Source organism: Oncorhynchus keta, chromosome 34 (genome assembly GCF_023373465.1).
Source record: "Oncorhynchus keta strain PuntledgeMale-10-30-2019 chromosome 34, Oket_V2, whole genome shotgun sequence".
Lineage (NCBI taxonomy): Eukaryota > Metazoa > Chordata > Actinopteri > Salmoniformes > Salmonidae > Oncorhynchus > Oncorhynchus keta.
The window spans coordinates 41,715,656-41,734,537 of record NC_068454.1 but is presented as its reverse complement, the minus strand read 5'-3'; the positions used below and the strand labels follow the sequence as shown (position 1 = coordinate 41,734,537).

At 40.3% G+C, this 18,882-nt stretch overlaps 2 protein-coding genes across 5 annotated transcripts; one reads left to right on the top strand and one right to left on the bottom strand.

The window, feature by feature from the left end:
- The first annotated feature begins 1,874 nt into the window (after positions 1-1,874).
- Positions 1,875-9,625, top strand: LOC118367148 (mannose-1-phosphate guanyltransferase alpha-A-like). 3 transcript variants are annotated; one of them, XM_035750237.2, is made up of 14 exons: positions 1,875-2,037; positions 2,172-2,296; positions 2,796-2,893; positions 2,974-3,077; positions 3,417-3,609; positions 3,752-3,811; positions 6,376-6,506; positions 6,688-6,702; positions 7,465-7,605; positions 7,693-7,790; positions 7,867-7,913; positions 7,998-8,090; positions 8,261-8,429; positions 8,776-9,625. In XM_035750237.2, the coding sequence occupies exons 2-14, from the start codon at positions 2,257-2,259 to the stop codon at positions 8,874-8,876; spliced, it is 1,290 nt and encodes a 429-aa protein (XP_035606130.1). In that variant the 5' UTR covers positions 1,875-2,037; positions 2,172-2,256; the 3' UTR covers positions 8,877-9,625. The 3 variants fall into 3 exon arrangements, with proteins under 3 accessions (XP_035606130.1, XP_035606132.1, XP_035606131.1); XM_035750239.2 differs by lacking the exons at positions 1,875-2,037; positions 7,867-7,913 and having other exon boundaries at positions 2,134-2,296; positions 8,020-8,090; XM_035750238.2 differs by lacking the exons at positions 1,875-2,037; positions 6,688-6,702 and having other exon boundaries at positions 2,137-2,296.
- A 561-nt stretch (positions 9,626-10,186) lies between these two features.
- Positions 10,187-17,420, bottom strand: si:ch1073-416j23.1 (rac GTPase-activating protein 1). Of its 2 annotated transcripts, XM_035750232.2 has the most exons (18): positions 17,380-17,420; positions 17,094-17,197; positions 16,887-16,978; positions 16,299-16,501; positions 15,904-16,040; positions 15,746-15,818; positions 15,556-15,609; positions 15,376-15,474; positions 14,105-14,249; positions 13,849-14,015; positions 13,571-13,726; positions 13,376-13,471; positions 13,077-13,275; positions 11,617-11,722; positions 11,218-11,350; positions 10,867-10,993; positions 10,585-10,687; positions 10,187-10,426 (listed from the first exon to the last, which is right to left on the bottom strand). In XM_035750232.2, the coding sequence occupies exons 2-18, from the start codon at positions 17,153-17,155 to the stop codon at positions 10,372-10,374; spliced, it is 2,007 nt and encodes a 668-aa protein (XP_035606125.1). In that variant the 5' UTR covers positions 17,156-17,197; positions 17,380-17,420; the 3' UTR covers positions 10,187-10,371. The 2 variants fall into 2 exon arrangements, with proteins under 2 accessions (XP_035606125.1, XP_035606127.1); XM_035750234.2 differs by lacking the exon at positions 17,380-17,420 and having other exon boundaries at positions 17,094-17,268.
- Between the last annotated feature and the right edge of the window lie 1,462 nt (positions 17,421-18,882).

The window sequence follows — 18,882 nt, the reverse complement described above, 5'->3', positions numbered from 1 at the left end:
ATTTTCTTTGTATTATTCGGCGTCTGACAACACCGCATCTTTTTTGTTATTTTGACCAGTTGTCATTTTCTGCAAATAAATGCTCTAAATTTTTATTTAGAATTTGGGAGAAATGTTGTCAGTAGTTTATAGAAACAGAAATTGTAATTTTACCCAAACACATACCTATAAATAGTAAAACCAGAGAAACTGATAATTTGCAGTGGTCTCTTAACTTTTTCCAGAGCTATAAATATACAGTACTAGTCAAAGGTTTGGACACCTACTCATTCAAGGGTTTTTCTATATTTTGACTATTTTCTACATTGTAGAATAATAGTTTAGACATCAAAACTATGAAATAACACATTTGGTAACCAGAAAAGTGTTAAACAAATCAAACATATATGATGACAGCTTTGCACACACTTGGCATTCTCTCAACCAGCTTCATGAGGTAGTCACCTGGAATGCATTTAAATGAACAGGTGTGCCTTGTTAAGTTAATTTGTGGAATTTCTTTCCTTCTTAATGTGTTTGAGCCAATCAGTTGTGTTGTGAGAAGGTAGGGGTGGTATACAGAAGATAGCCCTATTTGGTAAAAGACCATATTATGGTGAGAACAGCTCAAATAAGCAAAGATAAAGGACAGTCCATTAGTTTAAGGTGGGGAAAATGTCGAGAACTTTGAAACTTTCTTCAAGTGCAGTCGCAAAAATCATCAAGCACTATGATGAAACTGGCTCTCATGAGGACCGCCACAGGAAAGGAAGACCCAGAGTTACCTCTGCTGTAGAGGATAAGTTCATTAGAGTTACCAGCCTCAGAAATTGCATCCGAAATAAATGCTTCACAGAGTTCATTGTAACAGACACATCTCAACATCAACTGTTCAGAGGAGACTTTGCAACAATTCATCGTCACACTTCTGCAAAGTAACCACGACTAAAGAACACCAATAATAAGAAGAGACTTAGCCATAATGGCTACCACGACATTCTGCAGCGATACGCCACCCCATCTGGTTTGCGCTCAGTGGGACAATCATTTGTTTTTCAACAGGACAATGACCCAACACACCTCCAAGCTGTGTAAGGGCTATTCGACCAAGAAGGATAATGATGGAGTGCTGCATCAGATGACCTGGCCTCCACAATCACCCGACCTCAACCCAATTGAGATGGTTTGGGATGAGTTGGACTGCAGAGTGAAGGAAAGGGAGCTCAGCATATGTAGGAACTCCTTCAAGAATGGTGGAAAAGTGTCCCTCGTGAAGCTGTTTGAGAGAATGCCAAGAGTGTGCAAAGCTGTCATCAAGGCTGGCTACTTTGAAGAACCTAAAATATATTTTTTATTTGTTTAACACTTTTTTGGTTACTACATATGTGTTATTTCATAGTTTTGATTTCTTTACTGTTATTATACAATGTACAAAATAGTAAAAAATAAAGAAACACCTTTGAATGAGTAGGTGTGTGCAAACTTTTGGACACACCTACTCTTGTTTATTTTTAGGCTAAGGTTAGTAAAAGGGTTAGGGTTACCTAAAATGTTCTGTTAACCTGCTACGAAAAGTCACTTCCGGTCGTAGCTGTACTCTATCTAGTCACAACCCATTCATTCTGATTCATTCACGCCACTGTGGCAAATATTTTTTATAATTAATGCAAGATAGAGCAGCACCGTCATTTTGAATAGTAGCAAATGACTCACAGTGGGCAGAACAAGCAAAGGAGGCGGGCAGAGCCAAGCAGAAGCTAGGGAGAACAAATGGGCTCGTTCTAGCAATTATTTGCATATTTCCTTTAGGGAATAAATACCTGCTCTTTGAAGTGCTGGTGTGCAATAACTCAATTCGTCCATGTACTCCTGAACAACACACATTTTGGAAACTTTAACAAAGGGTAAAGTCTACAAAAACGCATTCCTCTCTGTTTGTTTCAGGTATGGAGATCAAAAGCTTCATGGTTAGAAGTTTAACAGAATGCCGGCCAAAATCCATCCCTCTCCACCTTCTCTCACTACCGGCCACTGGGCTTCCTCTCATCACCATATTTGGTAGGAAGTGGAAACGACTACCGGTTGCTTCACATTTATACATCCGTTGAAATCTCTTGCTTATTGTTCTATGACTGAGGTTTTAAGATTCTCTTTCTGACCCGCAAAATAACTCACATTCCCATAATCCTCAGTTTTACGCGGTGACGTATTGAGCATAACAAACAACTCAGGAAGAATATATTTGATCCAGGTTAGACAGCTACCTACACATTCAAAATGCTGAAGGCTGTGATTCTCATTGGAGGCCCGCAGAAAGGTAAGTGTTAAATAAATCACTATTTTACAAATGCCTACATGTTCATTCTCCAGTACTGCTATATAGCCATGTATCTTGCTAACGTTAGCTAGCTAGCCTTGCTCTAAAGGGCTAGCTAGCTTGTTGATAGCTCGCTAACGTTAGTTGTAATGAATGACGTGGAGTGATCATCGAAACCCTCCGGTGTAGTTTGCATATCTAAACATTTTAGCAATAAGCATTTGGTCGAAAAAGCAAGCAAACAAACGATTGCATGGGCTGACAGTTTACCATCAAGATAGTTGATAGCCTGGCATAAACTTTCTGTGCTAGCTACCAGTACTTGCATTGGACTTAATTGAACGAGTTGGGTGCGTTCAACTCCTTTAGAATATAATAGGTTAGAGTGCTTTTTACTACATCAGTATCTAGAATGGAATAATCAGTTTGTACTTTTCCTAAGGTAACGTCTGAAAATGTTATGTGATCAACTGAGCAGGTGACTTTCATTGTCATACAGGGACACGGTTTCGACCGTTGTCATTTGAGGTCCCAAAACCCTTGTTTCCAGTTGCTGGTGTGCCCATGCTACAGCATCACATTGAAGCATGTGCCAAGGTCGGTTAGCACTGATTAAAAATGATCAATTTCTACATCTTCATTGGTAGAAAGAAACATGGTTTTAATTTTCCTCATAGGTGCCAAATATGAAGGAGATTTTGCTTGTTGGCTTTTACCAGCCAAATGAAGAACTTACCAGATTCATTTGTAGCGCACAGCAGGAATTCAAAATCTTAATCAGGTAAACAAGAGGATCTTACAGAAATGTCATAAAACAAACAGAGCACATGAAATCAAATGTATTTGTCACATACACATGGTTAGCAGATGTTAATGCGAGCGTAGCGAAATGCTTGTGCTTCTAGTTCTGACAATGCAGTAATAACCAACGAGTAATCTAACCTAACAATTCCAAAACTACTACCTTATACACACAAGTCTAAAGGGATAAAGAATATGTACATAAAGATATATGAATGAGTGATGGTACAGAACAGCATAGGCAAGATGCAGTAGATGGTATCGAGTACAGTATATACATATGAGATGGATCATTGATAAACTTGTTGAACCTCTGTAGGTATTTGCAGGAGTATGCTGCTTTGGGCACTGGGGGTGGAATCTACCACTTCAGAGATCAGATTCTATCAGGTGGCCCAGAGGCATTTTTCATCATGAATGCTGACGTGTGCTCTGAGTTTCCTCTACCAGAGATGCTCAACTTCCAGAAAGAACACGGAGAGCCAAGCAGTTTCGTCATCATGGGGACAACTGTGAGGAGACATCCATGATTTCTATGGCTATGACCAATACAGGGAAAAGTTAACAATTAATTGTTGGGAGTATGTTTGATGGGGACATTGGGGTATAATTCCTTTGACTTTCATTATTTTTCTATTTTTCTTTGTTTTGCAGGCAAACAGAAAGCAGTCCATGAATTATGGCTGTATTGTGGAAAACCAGCAAACAAATGAGGTGATGATGCAACACATTTTTAGTCATGGACAATTCCACAGTAACAGAATTTGCGCTGAGACTCAATCTTTCACTTTATGTATGCCAAACAAAAACCATTGATTTCAAAGTTTAACAAACCATACAACTCTATGCACAAGGACTACTTTTTAACAATTTACACTGAACATTTTGCAGATGCAAAGTTAGGTAACGGAATTTCTATAAAATCTCCATGTCTTCAAAACTGTAATATCTGCTCCAAATTTAGATTCAACAACGTCTGCATAAAGAATGGGGTGTCAGCTATGACATGACACATTGACATTGAAAAAAATCTATTTTGTTATTGAGCTACAGTAAGTGAAGTGGATTTACACCCAGTAAATGGAATTGTATCATGGGTCCTTGATCTTTACTACACAGAAATGCATAATTAAGGATACGAACGTCATTCTCTTCATGGTGATGTATCCTAAATAGGTACACAAAGGTTTAAATATGCAATATCCCCTTAGCATATTTGGGTATTATTCAACACACTGGTTATTATTTTAATGAGCTCTGCCTCCAAACTGGCCAAACCTGAACCAATTATAGACATTTATGTTTCACAAGTTTGGACATCACAGATCTCAGTACAGTTCAGTAAAATATACACTGATGTACAAAATGTTAGGAACATTCGACTGACCGCGTGAAAGCTATGATCCCTTATTGATGTCACTTGTTAAATACACTTCACTAAGTGTAGATGAAGGGGAGAAGACATGTTGAAGAAGGATTTTTAAGCCTTGAGACAATTGATTGTGTATGTGTGCCATTCAGAGGGTAAATGGGCAAGACAAAAGATTAAGTGCCTTTGAACGGGGTATGGTAGTAGGTGCCAGGCGCGTCGCTTTGTGTGTCAAGAACTGCAACGCTGCTAGGTTTTTCACGCTCAACAGTTACCTGTGTGTATCAAGAATGGTCCACCACCCAAAAGACATCCAGCCAACTTGACACAACTGTGGGAAGCATTGGAGTTAACATGAGCCAGCATCCCTGTTGAACGCTTTCGACACCTTGTAGAGTCCCATGCCCTGATGACTTGAGGCTGTTCTGAGGGCAAACGGGGGTGCAACTCAATATTAGGAGGGTGTTCCGAATGTTTTGTACACTGTAGTTCAGTAGAGTACTTTAACATACAGTACATTAGTGTACTCAACTCTAGTGTGCTCTACTGTGTATTGTACTGAACTCCACTATAGTTTTCTTTACTGTACTGGGTTGTCCCAACTTGTGAGCCCAACTGGTCTGTGACTACTATGATTTCCCACTGTAGCCAATTCATTTGCAGAAATTCTGTTTCTGATGATTTTTATTTACACACACACATTATTTACATTCAAAAGTTGTCAGAAATTTCCTTGTTTTTGAAAAACAATAGTCCAATAAAATAAAATAGATCAGAAATACAGTGTAGACATTGTTAATGTTGTAAATTACTATTGTAGTTGGAAACGGCTAATGTTTTAAGTGTTTTTGAATGGAATATCTACATAGGCTTGCAGAGGCCCATTATCAGCAATCATCCCTCCTGTGTTCCAATGGCACGTTGTGTTAGCTAATCCAGGTTTATCATTTTAAAAGGCTAATTGATCATTAGAAAACCCTTTTGCAATTATGTTAGCACAGCTGAAAACTGTTCTGATTAAAGAAGCAATAAAACTGGCCACCTTTAGACTAGTTGAGCATCAGCAATTGTGGGTTTGATTACAGGCTCAATGGCCAGAAACAAAATAACTTTCTCCTGAAACTGGTCAGTCTATTCTTGTTCTGAGAAAATGAAGACTATTCCGTGTGAGAAAATGCCAAGAAACTGAAGATCTCGTACTACTCCCTTCACAGAACAGCACAAACTGGCTCCAGAAATTCCATTAACCGATTTGGTAATGGAATTGAGTTAATCACGTAATAGTTCATAAACAAAATTGATATCATTACTAACTACTTGATAGGTCTACCTTCTGTGAACTTTCATTTTTAGGGAGAGAAATGGGAAAATATCTTAATGATATGGGTTTTTGGTAATGGAATTTTAAGGCAATGTTTTTTAAACCTACAGAAGGCAGAACAAATTCTCAAACTAAATATGTGTTGATATTAGTTGGCAGGGGTCTTTACTTCATGATTGTGTTTTGATGTAAAAACCTTAAGACTTTTTCTCCTAGATGTATTCTATGACCTCTTATCCATCTGACCTAAAATCAAAGCCTTTGCTTATTTGTAATGGTTGAAAAATGTATTTTTTTTCTAAAGTAGACTTACCTTTCATTTGACATGCTCCTATGAACTTTACATTGACATTTTAGTCATTTAGCAGACATGCTTATCCAGAACAATTAGGGTTACGTGCCTTTCAAGGGCACATGGACAGATTTTTCATCTAGTTGGCTCAGGGATTTCAACCAGCAACCCTTTGGTTACTGGCCCAACGCTCTTAACTGCTAGATTACTTGCCATCCACTTCATGTTGGTGCCTTTCTATGAACATTGGACAGTTCTTACTTGATTCAGAACGTAATCTCCTGCTCTTATTTCAGGTTTTACATTATGTGGAGAAGCCTAGCACTTTTGTTAGTGACATCATCAACTGTGGAATATACCTGTTTACCCCGGAGATCTTCCAACACATTGGGGCAGTCTTCCAGAAGAACCAGCAGGACATGCTGTTGTAAGTGGGAGGAATCCCTCGGGGACCCTATCTTGGGAGCATAGAGATCCTATAAAGATTCTAGGATTTCTGTGCGTGGGAGTGGTGCATGTGTATTTTTATCAATTCCTATCCTTGGTTGTCCTTCATGTCTTTTTTTTCCTTTCCCCTTTCCTGCCATCATTCCGTTTCCCATCACCAGATATCCATATGAGGGGTAAGTCGGTACAGCTAGGCTGCACAGTGTGGTTGTAGAGCTGGGCATTAGTAAAATACGTCACACAAAAAGATGTTTCTTCATGGAGTCAATACCAGCACGTGGGGTGATGACAGTAGATCATTCTTAAAGCTGCAATATAGCACTTTTTGGGCGACCTGACAATTCACAGAATTGTGAGTTATAGATCTTTCATTCTCATGGAAAGCAAGTCTAAGAAGCGGTAGATGTTCTATGTGCACTATTTCTATGCCGCCTGTGCTTAAGTGTTTTGTACACCAGCTTCAAACAGCTGAAAATACAATATTTTTGGTTATTGAAAATATATTTCACAGCAGTTTAGATTGCTTGTTTTGTCAAACTTTCCACACACTGCACATCCTCATCACTTTTCAATCTAAGTTGATCTATACAATTGGTTATTAATCACATGTACAATCATTTCAATAACATTTGGACACATTCAAAGGGGTTGTGATAATATACAAATAAGATTCTTTGAGTATGTGTACCATTACTCAAGTCAACCATGTTGCCTCTTCTGTCAAATAAATGTTCCTGTCACAATCCATTTTAATTCTATTGAGCTTGTCAACTTAACACTCCATGTATCCTTAAGCACTTGTGAATCCTCTACTCACTTTTGTTTACAGCCCTTAACTGTCTTGTTGCCTTTCAAAATTCAATCATAAATAGTTGTGGTCTACCTTTGGTAAACACCTTTTACTACAGAATAGTCTCATACATTGATCTCTTCCTCAGAGATGAGCAGACCAATGGCAACGGCTGGCATCGGGCTGAGGCCATTCGGTTAGAACAGGACATTTTCACAGCCCTGGCTGGGCAGGGCAAGCTCTACGTCTACAAAACACCTGCCTTCTGGAGCCAGATCAAATCTGCAGGGTGAGTAAGTAGTCTCCATCTGTGCAACCTGAAGACGTCGGCATAGTGTACTGTCATGAATCGGCTGTGTCTCATTTTTGTTAACAGGTCTGCAATATACGCCAGTCGGTTGTACCTTAACCAGTACCATAAAACACATCCTGAAAGACTGGCTACAACTGAGGATGGAGGGCCTAGAATAAGTGGTAAACTAATCCAGTACTCTTAGCCTTGCAGTTTCTAGTTTGTTCACACCAGTGATTTGGTTTTGTTGTGTCCCAGGAAATGTTTACATTCACCCAACAGCCAATATTGACCCTACTGCGGTGGTAAGTGCTTCTTCTCCTCAGTATTACTACTTACACATACAGCACAAGACACAAAAACATATTCCTAATAATGTTTTTCTATAGTTGGGTCCCAACGTCTCAATAGGCACAGGAGTGACCATCGGGGCTGGGGTGCGTGTGAGAGAGTCCATCATCCTCCACGGGGCTACCCTACAGGCAAGCAGTTGCCAGTGGCAAATGTCATTGTTTAAATTTGCCAGTTCCCCAGGCGAAAAATGCTGAAATGGCTCTTCCCTTGATAGCTCTTATTTTTACGATAATGTCAGTGTTTTAAAGTAGGATTTATAATCGAGTGACCCAATTCCCTTGTCATATGGTTCTTTTAGGATCACAGTTGTGTGTTGAACTGTATAGTGGGGTGGGACAGCACTATTGGCAAGTGGGCCAGAGTTGAAGGAACTCCCAGTGACCCAAATCCAAATGACCCCTATGCAAAAATAGACAGTGAAACACTCTTCAGAGATGGAAAACTCACACCATCAATCACCATTCTTGGTAAGTTTTGTATACTTTCACATTTAAAACACCGAGTTGAGCTGGCTTGGTTACGCATACACCATAGTCCTTTCCAGCACGGTTTCAGAAACTACAATATCAGAGCTAGCACAGTCTGACGTTAGTGTGAAAAAGATATTGGATATGTGTTTAGATCATGTGAAATAATTTTATACAAAAGTTAAACTACATACATCACCTGCCCAGATCCACTTGCCCCCCACTCATCACATTCTGCCACATGGCCTCAAACTGCATCATTCTGTTTCTCGCCGTCCACGCTTTTTCAATATTTAGTGTGTGACAGGATTGGCAATGTTTTAATATGCTCTTGTTCCCCCCCCAGGTTGTAATGTGACTATCCCATCGGAGGTGATCATACTCAACTCAATTGTTCTGCCACACAAAGACCTCAACAGGAGTTTCAAAAACCAAATTATACTGTAGTTAATTTGTTGCGTTCTGTGTTCATTTAGTGTCAAACTAATTAAGGATTGTAGCTTGAAGAACAATGTCACTGGGTTATTGTATAGAAGATGACACTAGGTGTTGGAAAGATTGTAGGTTTTAGCCTTTAAAATTAAAGGATGTAATGAGATGGTTTGGAGGATGATAGTGGGTCGGTTAGATTACCTCGACATGAATGTCATCCCGTAACTTTGAGCAGCCGCCCGCCTGCGTTTTGGTAAAACGCTGAGGAATGAGTCTGGAGAAATGTAAACCACTCAATTTCAGAGCTATGGATGCAACCATGTTGAGGCTAGACAGTGTTTAAACATTGGTGTAAAACAAGCTTTTATTTTGGATTCTGATGGGGTACGACAGTTGAGCTAAGCACTAGGTATAAGTTGATCTTCAAGAATCAGAAGGGTGTGTGCACACAATTAAGTCAAATGGATGTAGGAACTAAGGATTCTAATTTTACATTTCTGCACTATCCCTATGATTAGCTCTGGATTCACTACCATGTAAGGGAAATTAAAACAATAGTTATTTTGGCATAGGGTTTGGTAGCAGTACTTACCATTCATTGGTGCTAGCCTAGTTACTGAAATGTCATCTTGGAAAAAAGTGAAAGTCTGCAGCTGATTTAGTAAGATTGCAAAATGAAAGGAATTGGTTTGCTGTTTAATTTGGAGGGGTAATTTGGGGGCCTTTTTACATGTGCTTTGATTAAAACATGAACATTAATTGCACATTAATTGCAAGCGTTTACTTTCTCTGAAAGAAATGAATGCCTCATGTTGTTTTTGGTTAAAGGGGCAAGCAGTAGTTCCAAATAAAAGTGGCAACCTTGCCTGTTTTGGTAAATAGCTGAGGGATGGGGCTGTTGAACTGTACCACTTCAAATTCATAGACAGCGCTAGGGATGCAAGGACTGACCAACCATGAGATAAAGTTTAACCTTGAGGCTAGTGTTTGTCCAAAAATGAATGTACCAATTGCAATCAAGAAATGTTTGCTTTAAATTTGAACATGGCAGGGAACTTAGATTCAGGGCTGTAGGAGAGATTTCCTGTAATGAGTAGCCATTGATTCTGTACATGTGACAATCAAATGGGAGATTGTTACCCAGTATAAAATTGTTGCTGCATGCCTAATTTTCTTCAAATAAAGCGCTCCTTGTTTAAAAAACACAAAACCACCGTTTAACTAAATTGCAATGGTCTGTGCGCCAAGTATAGGAGAAAAGGTGTCGATTCTCACGTTCATGCAGAAATGTTTCATTTCACAGATCTCTCCATTTAGAAACAGTATAACAGTTTCATAATGTAGTTTATTTAAAGTTTATCATGCATTAGTGTGGTTCCTAAAATGTACACCATTCTAACCCTTATACTCCATGTTATGATACAAAACAACATTTAACACTGAAAAGATAGCCAAATGTGAAGTGCTTTAGTTACTCATGAATATACCAACAGTCTATGCCACAATGATATCAGTTGGGGGATGTGAAGAACTTATTTTTGCCCGGGTCAGTCTTTGCCCTGTTACTGAAAAAAAATAAAAAAATAAAAACAAAAACACCACAAGTGACAAGATTGTCACAAGAAACAATGAAGAGCTAGCACATCATTGTCATACTATCTACAATAGTTAAATTAAAACATTTTTTGTAATTTGCTTAAGAAAAAAAATCAAGTGGTCTTACGTATTGTTGAAGGCATTCTTCATTCTGCCCTTAAGAGAGCCACTGGTAGGAGTCTTGGGGTATTTACTCAGCTCAGGGGAAGTCAGCGGTTTAAACAGACGATCTGAAGAGGTGGTACATGCATGTTAGAGGCACCATGATGATTTAGCATTTGTCATAGTCCAGCATCATGTACACAAGTAACACCGGTGACATTTGGGTGAGGGCTGTTGAGTCCCCATTGATGGGGGGGGGAATGTAATAGCACAGCAGCTTAGTGTTGCTGGCAAGTTGTGCGATTACCTCGGTCTGTACTGCGGCTCTCGCTATTGATGTTGGCGTCGACAACTGATGATATAACTTGGTCCCTCGCCACCATGATGAGGCGTTTCCAGTACTCGGCAGGGAACGACAGCATTCTGCCTATGACCTTAGAGATTAAATCAACAAACCAGTTTCACAAATAGAGGCATCATGCCGAATTCAAATTGTATTACCATCTCTATGGGTGACATTGACAGTGCAAGTGTTTCAGCACCAAATCACTGGAAATACTGTGGCACTTAACCTTTTTTTTTTTACCTTCATGAACACTGCTAAATTCTGGAATAGTGATATCAATTACATTACATTCATGCACAAGACAGTGCCCACCATTGGCTGAATGTTTGTGTCCCTCATAATGGTCATTGGGGAGGGCTCTGCCATTCCATGTCCAACAATGGTTGGTCCAAACACTCTGGACAAATTGTTCTTGTCCATCTGACAGAGGGGGCTCTGCATGACTCTACAGTGAGAGGGAAGGCAGTGTGCAGTTTTTATTAAGACAAACCTCTTATTGAATATAGACTTCCTGTTTACTCATGCAATAAACTGCAGCCGAGTGGTCCAATTTTGCTTAACTACAATTATCGTGACGACTTATGGAACTCGACATTTATGGAACTGCAAGTTGAGAAAAATGGGTCAACGTCACAAATCAGTGCCCGATCATGGAGAGAAACCCAATAAAATCACTAAAGCCAGAGGTATCCCATCACCCGTAGGTGTTACCTCTGCAGATGAAGCATGAGGAAAGCCAGTGTCTCTCTGTTGGGCTTAGGCAGATCCCCTATGGCCCGGTACATTATTGCTGCGCTGTTGTCATCATCTGGAATCTCTGTAATTGATACACAACCCCATCAGCGAGGCCCTTGGGACACCGTAAGATAAAGGTAACAATGCCGAGAGATACAGTACACCTCAAATCTATAACCCCTCGGCGGATTGTAATCTTTCAGCTGATTCGCTCACTTCATTATGACCGAGAAGGCCTCGAGAGTGTGGAAATTAGAGTTCTCTGTAGCATATATCTATTATTGGCTGCCAAGGAAATTAGACAAAAGCAACCCTGAACTCCCTCAGACGTCAACGCAATTGACAAAAGAGAGGTCCTATGTCCTAAAGTCAAATCGGCTTTTCTAAGAGGCAGCGAGAAAGACTGATTTAGATTGGATAATTCCCGGCACAAATTACCACTTACCCTTCACTCAAGATCATATACAAGATTGAAGCGAATATGCTGAAAGTAGACAAACTGGGCTGGGAGAAATATTGAGCGTTGATTGTTTTACAGTCATCAGGGAGCTGGTCAGGAATCACAACGAAATAACCATCTGCCCTAAATGGATGAACTTAGGGAAACACATTCCATCTCTCTAGCACTTTATACCTAAAGCTTTCCAAGGCGATATTGAGATCATTAAAAGTCCATCCATGAGTTACTGCCAAATGCATTCTATCAAGCATTCCATTTATGTAGATTACATAGAGCAGATACTCTTGCGTGGCTTAAAACCAGAGGCCAAATCGCAAAGTCTGAGTTCACTCAGATCCTGCTTTTAAGTTCTGGGTCCACGCGTTCAGAGAAAACTTCTCTTTTCAAGTTACGGGGAAGTCTATGGGCCAAAATGTCACTTCTGAAATTTGAAAGATGCCAACACCTGCAAAAATCATGATTTATACAAAGCACCGGAACGAATGCATCCCGTTGTGTCACGACAGCTCTACGGTACCATTTATGTAGTCTGAAAATCTATTGCAGACAGACTACTATTGTATTGGTTCTGCACAGTGGTTATAACCTCGTGCTCTTCGGTGTTAATAATCCAATACAATTGTAATCACAGCTGCTCAACAGGCAATTTAGACCACCTCGAGAGTATGACTATTGTATACCCTCCACTTGAGAAACTATGGCTGCATTTAGACAGGCAAACCACTTCTGATCTTTTTTTCCACTAACTGGTCTTTTGACCAATCATGTCAGCTCTTCACATCAACTCTTTCAGAGCTCATCCCGATTGGTCAAAATGTGTGAGGGAAAAAAAAATCTGAATTTGTCTGTCTGTAGACGCACGCAGCCCAAGTGTCCCTTCCATTTGGTGGTGTGACATCTTCGTGACAGTGGAGTAGTCCCAAATGGCACCCTATATAGTGCACTGCTGTACAACTGTTGACCAGGGAACACATACCACAGGCCTCCATGAAGGTTCTATGCAGCCTGAAGGTGATGAGAGGCTCCTTCAGTTTCCTCAGGAAGTCCTTGAGAAGTCCACAGACAACGTGGATCTCATCCACTCTACTGAGCATGAGCGGCCTTTTCCCATTAATGTATCTCTCCCTCAGCGCCTTCACCATACGCTCACCTCCAGGAACACGGTAGATGCCTTTCTGAAACAGAGGGAGGAGGAAGTCAAACTTATACATGTTGATAACTAGGCAAATATAAAAACATCTGAATGGAAAGTATTCCAGATTGAGAATAACATACCTCCTCCAATCCTCTTTTCTCAATTTCATTCACGCACTGAACAATAATCTGAGGGATTCTAGGCTGGGTAGGTGGGGCATAGCTCTCTAACGTGTCCTGCAAGTGAAAGTGAATGTAAATAGATTGATATATATATATATATATCAAACAGAACAAAGCAAGGTTGGAACCTTAGGGAATATTGAGTTGCTGTACCTCAGCTCCATGAGCTCCACATGAGGCAGAGCAGCTTTCTAGGCACTTCGGTTTACATTCGGGATGAGCTACCACACGGCAGTCCCTGCACTTCACAGCCATCTTCCCAAACCGGATCCTCTTCCCACATGGAACACACATTTCTGGACGAATCACCTGAAAAGGGCCCACCCAGATGGCTAGAAGTTGCATTCACATTCTAAATAGTACTAACAATTCCTATTCAAGAGTCCATACATTCTTTAACATGAGACGGGAATCCATGAAACAGTTCTTACCGTTTTAGACAGGAAGTAGTGTCGCAAAGTTTTGCTAACAGTGGGAGTGAACACCTGGTTAAATCTTGGCTCTGTGGTGGACTCCATTTCTGTCATGGTGTCCGGCTCCACGGTAGTATCATGATCAACAGTGGTTTCATCATTGGGAGTCCACACGGACGTTTGCTCTGAAGAACAGAAATGTTGACAATTTATTTGAATGGGAATTAGGAAACGTCGCTTGAGCCACAGCGACCGTGGAGTACATCTCCCTTACCGCCAACAGATGAAATCTGGTGCTCCTTCCGGTAAGTCCTGGGTAGTTTCTCAGGTGTGTCCTGGGTGATGTCGATCACCATGTGAATTTGACCTCCGCTCTCTGGGGTTGTGACGGACGCGGTCACAATCGTAGTCTCAACTTCCTGAATAAGAGTGCGAAACACTTGCCATTGTCACAATTTGTATTTCATTAACTAATCTGATCATGCCATGCTAACGGAGTTAGTCGGTGCTGAATTGTCTTTGTTCACAGAGTGAAGTGGTCTCTAAAGCGCATGTGGGAGGAGAAGGAATGTGACCGAGGTAGACAAAGACTTACATCCCAAATGTCACTATTTCTTATATACTGAAGTAGTACACCATAGAAAATAGGGTGACATTTTCACCTGTGCACTGAAAGGATGACACCGAGCAGAGGGCCCGGAGACTGACGAATGAGCCACCTAATAGCAAGTGACAACCCACTGGGCACAGACGTCAGTCCAACACCTAGTTGACCGAGTTGTCAACTAGCGCGAATGAAACAAACAAAATGTCACCATGTCATTGGATTTAAGTTAAAAATATGAAATTCCCTTGCGGTGACCAATTCAAATCCAATCAGTTTTCCATGTGAATTCAGTCACAGATATCTGGTTGAAATGAAATGGAAAAAACGTTGATTCAAAGAGTTCTTGCCGAGTGGGTAGGTCCAGGGACCCAATGACCAGGAACGGCTAATGTCTTAACTGTATTCTAAACCATCATGGGTGCAAATTAACAATTCTCTGTTAATCCAGCAAAGGTTCTTTCTATCCCACAAAATGTTCAATGATTTATTTTCAAAAAGACACAAGCTCTAATGACCTGCTGATAAAATGAATGTATATGTTTGAAAAAAAGAAAAAAAAAGAAATTGTTTCATATTTTTGTGCTTAGGGCTTAAGATAGACTGGCTGAACCAAGTCACTGTCTCCCCGGTGAAAAGGCCTTAGTTCCACTCCAGCTGATTCAAATAACTTCCAGAAAAACTAGACTGCCATTGCATTGTGAAGCCAAATACATTTTAGCAGATGATTGTGTAAAACCAGAGGGCGTCCACTTTTAAAGAAAGGAATAAGCATCGATTTGCAACATGAACAATTCGGAGTCCATTTTGTGTGGTTGAAACTGAAACCCTAGTGAATTTCTCTTATTAAAGTTAACAAATTCATGGACCTCCACGTTGCAGCCTTAGGTTGATGAAAAGAATGTTTGGTCAAAAATTACTCGTATTTAGCCTTTGCTTACCTTTTCCATTGGTCTTCTTTCAAGGAGATCGTCTGAACGGCCACCTACTCTTCCCCTCTTCCCTGCGTGCGCACCGACAGTCGGTCCCATGGAGGAGCGCTGGTAATGCCCAAAAGTGCAGAACATAGGTCAAAGCACCATCGTAATCATAGCTTCAACCGCAAAGAGGTCCGCACTTACCCTTTTTTCCCTTGCTCTCGACTTAAGTGGTTTCACGGCTGTCACATCCAGGTCCTGTTCATATTGAAAACAAAATATTCACGGTAAAAGGTGACACATGGACAAGCCACATCCAGCGTTGACATTTAATTATGTGGATGTTCAGTCATAAATACCAAAAAAATGTAAAAATGATTTTTTAAACACCTACCATGTCATCATCAGTTCTATCGTAACTAATATCAGAGTGAGACAGGAATGAAGACTCATCGATGACAGATAATCTAATGAGAGAGCAGAAGAAACAAAATAAAAACACAAAAAAACAATGTGAAGTCACCTAAAAAGTAACGGCTGTACGTGCGATACCGTTTGCTCTTGTGCTGGGTGACGTTGGCTCCCCTGTGGTTGAAGTTGGCCAGCAGAGATCTCTGCTCGTCATTCAGACAGGCATTGGACTTGCTGTCGTGGACCAGTATGTCACACATCAGTTGCATCTGCCGCTGCTGCGTAGGAATACAATATGACAGTTAATAGGGAGGACATGTCCGGCCTTCATTACGAATCAAGCCATGCATTCATTTATGAATGTTGAAATGCATCACTGATAAGTTCACAAGTTTTACGCAAAATATAATTATAATATAATATAACATTTTCCATGAATAGGACACCGACCATGACATTGTGAAAGTCAAGGACTTCGAACAGTGTAAATCACGAGTTCCAATAGGACAGTGCAACAAGGTTAAAAGGAGCCATACCAGGTATTGAAAGTCTGCCTCAGCCTTGTAGCGCTTCTTGATCTCCACATCGACCTGGTTGCGACAGTGTTTTAGTTTGACCTCCAGGGCAGCCTGGGCTATGTCGGACTTCAACAGTAGCGCCTTGTGCCTCTTCAGCTCCAGCTCTGCATGTAACCATTTCTTCCTTGTGGCATCATAGTTATTTACTACCTCAATAAACTCTGGCAGAAAGAGAAGACGAAAGCGACGAGGCTTAGGTCAGATACCAATTTGAACGCTTTTAGTGGAATACACCTTGAAAAAGGTTCTCAAGTCACATGTCTGAGACTATACTGTAGTGTACCATTCAACAGTCTGTTCACATTTAGGAGCCGTAACACTTCCTGAACGGAAAAAAAAAACAAAATATGTACACACAAAAAAATGGATTTGACTGGACATTCACTTATATAAGTCCCAGGTAAGCCCATGGAATGTAAACATCTGAAAAGGAATATGGTATTGCAGAATGGACTTCTAAGTCTGTGAAACAGACACTCTGGCCAAAACCAAAATGTATAGTGTAGAGCCAGAAGTTCACAATGGCTATTCAGATTGCATTCTTACCAAGTTCAGTGTTGTTCATTGCATTTTCCTCCACAGCAATCCGTTGAAGGCACAGAGAAAGAAGCTCCCTGATAAAGGCTTCGCCCATTTTACTGATGGATAGAATAGTTTGCATCTAAATACATTGAGACTAAATTCAGAGACGCATAGAGCAATGGCCTAAAAATCGAAAACAATCAATAGGCCTACACTACAGCTCCTCCTTACCTTTCAGGTAGGACGCAGGGTGTCAAATGAACGTGCTTGCCGGGAGCCAAATAAAAGCCCATACCTATCACTGGGATAATCCAAACTGCACCGAAACAGGTAGGCTATTTCATGGATTTAAATGAATAAATCAATCGATAATCAATACGTATCACTAGTTTCAAAATCAATAGCCAATAAATAATACATTACGACAATTTGGGATATAATATCACATTAACATTTGAGGACTAAAATAGGAATACACACCTAAACATAGAACATTCTAATTACAAAGCGCGCGCACCTGCTGCTGGATATGTGGACGTGACCACCAGCGGGATCCGGTTGCCTGTCCAACAAACAGCAATGGTGTTTAGTAGACCTGGCCTACAGGTCGGCAATATAATGTAACTTCTTAACAATGTTATTTGATGTTAACATTTTATCCTACACGCTAGTAACATCACACACTTACAAAAACTGTCGGCGCTGAACCAGTAGGTCTTGCATAGGAGGCAACGATGAATGACGAGTCTCCTGTCTAGCCCAGTTTGCTACCATTAATTTCCCCATTAGACTGTAGTGATGTCAAGGGCATAACTTTGTTTTGGATATTGGGGGGGTATGGGTCAATGTGTTCCAGTGTCAAAAGGCAAAATACATCCAAAAATGTCCTGATAATTTGGTCAATGTACCCCAATCACCATTTATTTTATTACCATCCCAAAGTGCAATTTTAACCTTCCCAAAATAAAATACTTCATGATATGCCAACATGGGTCTACTGTAGGACCTACAGTAGGTCATTCACAGTGATTTTAAAGGCTAATAAGAGTATTACTGAAATAGATAAACGGGGCTGTCAACTAAGCCAGAAATTCACCTCTAAAAAGGCCAACATTGTAATAATATTCAAGTCTATTTCGCATAAATGTACAGGTAACTGACAAAATAAAGGGAACACTTGTGTAAATGAGGTATACAAAGTATATTGAAAGCAGGTACTTCCACACAGGTGTGGTTCCTGAGTTAATTAAGCAATTAACATCCCATAATGCTTAGGGTTTTGTACATGTAGGATATAAAAATGCCAGGTTGCCCATTATTTTGTCTACCATGGCAAAAGAAGAGAGCTCAGGGGTCTCAAAGGAGCATAGGGGGTTTAAAAGGGTGTGCATGCGTGCATCTCAGTCACCAGATCTCAACCCAATTGAACACTTATGGGAGATTCTGGAGCAGGGCCTGAGACAACCACCATCAACAAAACACCATATTATGGAATTTCTCCAATAGAGTTCCGGACACAAATTGAAGCTGTTCTGGTGGCTCAACGCCCTATTATGACACTATGTTGGTGTTCCCTTTATTTTGTCAGTTAGGCCGACCTGTACATAAATAATTAGCCTACATTTCAAAGTGTAGCCTAGGATATATGTACACATTGATGCTGATATGAGGGAGGAACCAGAAAGTGTAGCCAAACTTTTAATTACAAACATTTAGGCTAAACGCCAGTCATCTTTGACAAATATAATGTAGGATTATATTAACATTAACATCAGCTTGATTTTGTTGACATACTCGAGGAACAGTTCGTTCAGATCAAATGGTCACAAGAGTGGAGAGAAAGGCCAGCACACATCACCCACCTTGCAATCTGAGCAGAAGCCGTCAGCATTTTGAAACTATTTAATCATAAACTTAATTGTTTAAATCCTGGAGGTGTTATGCCATTTTATGAGGCATGTCTTAACTTGTTTTAAAGTAGCCTATGCAAAATCAGACCTAGTTGAGGGAATTATTTCAT